This window comes from Cydia pomonella, chromosome 6 (genome assembly GCF_033807575.1).
Source record: "Cydia pomonella isolate Wapato2018A chromosome 6, ilCydPomo1, whole genome shotgun sequence".
Taxonomy (NCBI): domain Eukaryota; kingdom Metazoa; phylum Arthropoda; class Insecta; order Lepidoptera; family Tortricidae; genus Cydia; species Cydia pomonella.
This window is the reverse complement of record NC_084708.1, coordinates 20,787,879-20,794,813: the sequence shown is the minus strand read 5'-3', so window position 1 is coordinate 20,794,813 and position 6,935 is coordinate 20,787,879. Positions and strand designations below refer to the sequence as shown.

At 37.2% G+C, this 6,935-nt stretch overlaps 1 protein-coding gene across 1 annotated transcript; it reads left to right on the top strand.

Annotated features, from left to right (window-relative positions):
- The first annotated feature begins 489 nt into the window (after nucleotides 1-489).
- On the top strand, nucleotides 490-1,942 carry LOC133519248 (heat shock protein 67B1-like). Its single transcript, XM_061853239.1, has one exon. The coding sequence runs from the start codon at nucleotides 547-549 to the stop codon at nucleotides 1,405-1,407; it is 861 nt and encodes a 286-aa protein (XP_061709223.1). The 5' UTR covers nucleotides 490-546; the 3' UTR covers nucleotides 1,408-1,942.
- Nucleotides 1,943-6,935: the final 4,993 nt, after the last annotated feature.

Below are 6,935 nucleotides of genomic sequence, written 5' to 3'. Positions count from 1 at the left end.
TACTATGTGTGGTATAATGAATACCAGAATGCATCCAGTTCAAAAACCTGTCTTAAGCGAATAATGTGTATAAAAATAAGTTACAAGGACCAGTGTAAAATGGCGTGTTACACTGGCAACTGTATTACGCCTGATTGTATCAAACGGGTTCTACCGAGTTTCAAGTAGGTATGCCGTGCTCTATACAAATGAGAACACAAGGAATATCGCAATATCATTCCAATAATCTTATTTCAATTTACTATTCAACTTCGAAAACAATATTATTTGCCATTCTTACTTATCCAGTATGTTCAATGACATATCTGCTTGAGTCACAAAGAAAATTACTCATCAATAAAGTAAGCTGTTTACTTAAAACCAGCTATATAAACATGAGTCAACCGCTTTCACGCATTGTGCCAGCCGTTGGCGACCACTGGCGCGCGCGCAGTTATCAATGAACGGTTCTGGAACATTCTCCCCACACGGCCGAAGCCTATATAAGGCCCGCCGGCCGCCGCGACCGGCATAACATTACGAAAGCCGTACGAGAACACGCGAACGATGCATAAATACGTTGCTCTAGCATTGCTGCTGCTTGCAGGCGCGCATGCCCGCAAACACCACCACAAACAAGAAGACCCATTCGCGGCTTTGGACCAACATCTCTCACACTCCCTAGCCTTCCACTACCTCTGGCCATGGAGTCAACTCGTCCAAGCTGCCGCCGCCATGGATAACGAGGACAACCTCGAAGAACCACAAATAACATCAGATCCCAAAGGCTTTGAAATCAACATGAACGTCAGGAGATTTAAGCCCGACGAACTCAGGGTCAAAGTTAAAAACCAGTACATTATTGTAGAAGGAAGACACAGAGTCACGTCTGATAATACGCGATTCATGGCGAACCACTTCGTCCAGCGCTTCAATCTGCCGCCTGGAACCAAGCAGGAGGAAGTTAAGGCAGTGTTGAAGGAAAATGGAATCCTAAGCATCTCCGCGCCTAGACACGAAGTACCGCCTCCACCACCTGAAAGGATTGTGCCCATCGAAGTGAGACTGCCTCAGCCTTCTTCTGAAAAACCAACAGAAACTCCCACCGAGGTTTCTACAGAAAAGATAGAAACGTCATCTGAAAAACTGGAGACTACATCAGAAAAAATCGAATCTTCATCGGAGAAAATCGAAGCTTCATCGGAGAAAATCGAAACTTCGTCGAAAAAAGTTCCTGAAATGGAAATGGACGCTTCCGCAGAAAAAGAAGATTCACTATTGGAATTCCGATTGGGCGACAAGACGCACCATGTTGGAAAAATCAGGAAGAAGGAACTAAAAAACACTTCAAAACACGTAAAAGACAACGAAGTGTCTAAAGGAGATGGCAATGGCTTAGATTATGCTCTCATAGAGGCGGAAGAGTGAATGCAAGGGTAGTTATGCCTTAAAAGACTGATAGCTTTAAAGCGGTGCTGTGAAAACTATAATCTCATTTGTTTTCGGACGTACAGGCATATTCTTATTGGTGCGTGAGCGTAGGCGAGTGGATAGTACTTGAAGAACCAGTATAAAGGGATCTCGAGGTCCGTTACGGCTAAAGAGCGCTCCTTTACAGGTTCTCTTGGGCGGTCACTCACCCGCGCTTGCGAGCGAATGAAATAAAGCCCTTGCTTCGAAAAATCGATACCTTGTCGCTTTAACTGTGAAATCGAGGAATTGGCGAAATAGCGAAACTATGTTAATCCGACAAGGTATATGTGTAACGAATTGTGTAACTCATTTGAGCGTGTATTTGTGTCTCAATTGCCATTGAAAACGGGCACTTGTACACGCTTAGTGGCATTTTATTTACGATGTCATTAAAAAGTTTTTTATTGTAAGTCAGACTGTACCTAGAGGCTAAACTAGGATTTATAAACGTTATTGTTTCGTGAATAAAAATGTTATTTATTGTAAGTTATTATTTTGTTTCATTTTAGACAGATCTTCGCAGTATATAAAATTATCATTTGCCCACGCAAGATGGCAATAGAACTTAATTAACGCATGAATAACAGACTGAATTAATATAAATCTGCTGTGAACGTGATCTTCAATACAAAAAGATAAAACGTTTTTCCACATCTAAATATTAACCATTCTCCGTGGTTTTTTAGTATGTTATTGACACAATAAAAAACTAGGTTTATAGGTTTTCCTTTTTTTTCAAAATTTGCAAAAGGTACATTTTATTTTCTTTCTAATATTTTTTTTAAAGCAAAATTTATCAACCTAGAATATATTATGCTGAAGCGATCGACATCAAAATCAAAGTGATTTGTTAAGATTTAGTTGGTGGAAAACGTTACGTTATTTCGCTAGGATCGCAAAGCTATTCTTTCCTCATACTAAAATAGTTTTCAACCCAGTTGGGATAAACTATCATAAAAAAATTAGTGTATAAGTAGACCATGAGATGCATCATAAGGACTCATAGTAATATGTGATTAACATATTAGTGGCTCTTTGAGCTGTAGATAGACCTCCTAATAAGATTAGTAAAAATAAGTTAAAAAAACTACTAAACTCGACTACAAAAAAAATTTGCTGTATAAAATATGAAATGATCATGTAGACAACGTTTTAAATAATTTATCGTCTATTAAATAAAAAAAAAATGCGTGAGTGTCGTGGAACACTCGGTTGGGACGAAGTTAATAAAATAAGTTAACACAAACTGCTTTTCACATCACATATGAGGAAATCATTTTCTTGTTCATGTTCATCGTCATGTTTATAATTTTACTATGATATACAGAGGACAGTTACTATGATATACAGAGGACAGTTACTATGATATACAGAGGACAGCCGTGGTCGTATGCCAAAATTATTTAATTAGAGTCAGACCAAGACAAATGTGAAACGATTTTAGTAGCACACGCAGTGCAAGTGTTTTTTAACGTCAAACTATGACGTATAAATAACACTTGCACTGCGTCTGCTATCAAAATCGTTGCAGACTTATATTGGTCTAACTTTATCGAATCTGCTTACAAAATTTCACGAAAATCGCTCAAGATATGCGAGCTGTAAAGGAACCACCCGGTCATACGAAAGCTTTCGAGGAGTGTCTTTACAAAAGGGCTTATTTCCACTTTGAACTTTTTTTGGGAAATTGGGAAAAACATAAATCCACGGTTTCCATTTCGAAATAATTGCTTATTTCTCGATATTATATTAAATTAGTTGCTGTAAATGTTATGGCACTACATACATTGCTTAATCTACCTACTTAATTATGTTAATTAACATATCTTTTTCAGAGTTAAGTCCTTTTGATGCAAACTTTTGGAATTAAGCCGTTTTGTTGCGGCCTTGTGAGAAATAAACCTTTTTGATTTGTACATCACAGAAATAAACTCTTTTGAAACGGATACCTTTTTATTATGAAATTAACTTAACAACTACTACAGCAAATAGCTAACTTAAGTTTAAGCAGAATACATTTACACGTGAACTTCTTCTGCATCATCTTCGCAACAATCGCATTCGACTTCGTCTCGATTTTCTTCTGCTGATAGATTACATTTGTCTAATACGGTTCTATACCAAACCAGCTCCGGTAACCTAATCCAGTCGTCTCCAAACTGTTTTTAAGCAAATTTTCTACATTCTTTTTTTTATTCGCTGAAAGAGGCCGAGTTGTATTATCTGCTGTATCAATTTGCATTGGAATCCTTTTCCTTTGTTTTTATATTGTTTTAGGTAATTTGCTTTCTTGAGTTTCATACTTATAGTATTCGTTAGCTTGAGAAATAAGGCCTTTTGATCCGGACTTTGATTTTTGAATTAGTTTTTTTTTGAGGACAAGAAGACTTATTAGAACTTGAAACTCAAAGTATATATGTATTTCTCTACTTTTAGCAAAACTACATTCATAGTTAAAAAAAAGTTGAAAGTGGAAATAAGCCCTTTTGAAAAGACACTCCTCATTTTTGCCCAAGCTGAAACGGAGCCCTTCGCTAACGCTCGGTCAATAAGGACTTGACGTTTGTAATTCTTATAATTTTAAGTAGACTTAATAGCTCGATCCTCTACACGATGGGCCATCATACTGGCCTACTAAGATGGGCCAGCGTGTAGAGAGAGTAGTGGTGTCGTATGGCTTATGGCGCGGCGGGATGGCGGTGGTGTTCATCCCAATTTCAATTTATCGTAATACTGTAAACAATTACCAACCAGATTCAATTTCCATACATGTGTTGTACAAAAAACGTCTTAAAGGTGTAGTCATAAGATCCAGAATCCTTTTCAAACCGCAGACTGCCATGTTACACCGCAAACCGTACGTTTGTGTAATTTTACTGCGCGTTTCTCGTTGCGGTTGTTGCACAGACATATTTAGAAATATATGTTCTTTTATACTAGAAAATGTAACCAAAACTAAGCAGGTGTTTTTGGACCAGCGTCGTTTGAGCGGCGGCGTCTAGTAATCGCTATGGAAAATGGCGTCGCTGCGCAGTTGCGCCAACGTTGCGTCGAGCAGCATCCATAGGTAATTTAAAAAACTTGCAAAGGCAACACAACAAAAAATAGAACAAATCGAAAACATCTCATCCGAAGTCGGGATTTTTTTTAATGATTCGTCAACATTGCTTATCATGCCAAATATTGCCTGGCTTGATCATCTGTCAATGAAAACGTTTATTAGGAAGTAGATATCATTATAGATGGTTACATTGGCATGTATGACATGGAGGATAATATAATGGCGAGAAAGTTTACAGTACTTACATAATACTTGTACATGCCATAATATGTAGTTAACGGTATTAACCTTGTTAGACAGTGCTCATGCCAGACAGTGTGACACCTGCAATTACAGTACATTTAGTAACTTAAAATAAGTCATTGCTTTTTATAATTTGTCTTAGCACGCCAATAAGTTGGAAATAAACCACCAGATAAATGTCAATTAATTTATTTACTGCCGGAACATGTGAACGCTTCAACCGTATGTACTTTCTCTTTCACACATGTAAACTATTGAATAAAAAACAACGGCCCATAGTTTGTAATCTTAAGGGTTTCGCTTGTACTTTAGTCCCTTGCTAGCTATAAATAGGAGCATACCTTGACTTATAATGTTGCTATAATAATTAGAACTCTTATAAATCACTATATGTCTTTTAATTAATAATCTAACAGGTTATATTAGTACATCTGAGTGGTCTATTCATAAATGTCTGTGGTGTAACGTGAGCGTTGCGGTCGTAAAGGCAAGTGATGAGTGTAACGACATGTATAACAGCGTACCGTGCCTTAACTACTGGGGGCAGCTACAGTGGGGCCGAGTGTACCCTGACATTGATTCAGCAGATAATAAGGGCCTACGCTAGCTGACGCGGACGCCTGCCGCGTGCGCACGCACGCGGGTGCTATAATGTAGGTGAAATCCGCCGCACGCGTCCGCTTCAGTTAGCGTTGCTCATACTATTTTTCGTTAACCCGCTCGTCCGCTCCGTGCACCCGCGTCAGCTAGCGTAGGCCCTAAGTAATCGGGCTGTTCTAAATACGAGTAGTACATTACTATAATACTATAGAGGCCGGGAAACGAATGGTTGCTGGCCAAGAAGAAATAGACGATTAGGGATATGCGGCCCGCAAACCCGTTTCTCGCCGAGATTTGTATAACGTGCTTTTCTCAAACTTGCAATGAAAAAAAATGTAGTCAATTTGTTTTATTCATATGTTTAAACAGATAAAAACAAATTACGAATTTACTACTATTTGATGGTTTTTGTGTCCCAATTTGAGGTTTAAATACAAAAGACGGTTGCTTTACAAGCTTAGGTGTGTAAGGCTGTATGGAATGCCTTTACATAAATCATCTTTACTCATCTTTTTTTTATACCTAGACGGTGGCAAACAAGCATACGGCCCGCCTGATGGTAAGCAATGAATTCATCGCACCGGATACGTAGTATTTCCGTCATTTCGTCAACATGTAATTGCAAGTTTGAGAAAAATATATTACTTAAGAGGATACTGGACAACCGCTTCTGCAAACAAACATAGTCCCAATTTTCCTCCCTGGGTATTAACATTATACAAAATACCTCTAACTCTTATAATAATAAAAAAAATTGGCCAAAACCGGGTCACGACACCACTCATAAGTGCTTCGTACCATCGTAAATTGTAATGGAGGGTTAAAGTTTTTGGCATTTGCTTGGCTAGAAGTAGCCGCCCGCAAACCAAAACTTACACAGACAAAGCAACAGGTACTGGTCATTGGTTAAAATAGTGCAAAACACGATGAAATGGAAGGCCTTATTTCTGGGTTATAGGTAACGTGGAAGTTATAATTATGGCTTCTACCTTTGTTATACGGAGAAAACAGAAATAAAAAAATATTGCTGAAAATTATTTCGAGTAGGTTAAGGAAAAAACAAGCTGGTGTACGTTACAAAACAATGCAGGGTATATTGGGATTATTCTGTTAATAGAGTTTTATCCAAAAAGCTTCATTCTTTTCTTCATATTAAACGATACCTTGAAATCACTATCCTGAATAGTGTAGAAAACTTTGTTCACGAAGCACTTATAGGATCACTTCTGTTTTGGAAATCGGTTTTGAGAAGAAAAAACACAAAATTTATGAAAAAAATATATTTTTTTTTATAAACGCTGTACTAATATCTATTAAAATCAAATTCTAACTCAAACTTAATTAGGTAGATATTTTAATGTGCTTTATCTCATACAAACGATCTTAATGCTAAGTAGTACAGTCACGTCTGAAAATATCGATACCAAAAATGTGCCAAAAGTATGTATACACTACCTTAATATATGGGCAATAAAGTCGTGTGTATATTTATATATATATATATATATATATATATATATATATATATATATATATATATATATATATATATATATATATATATATTTGGCACTGTTTT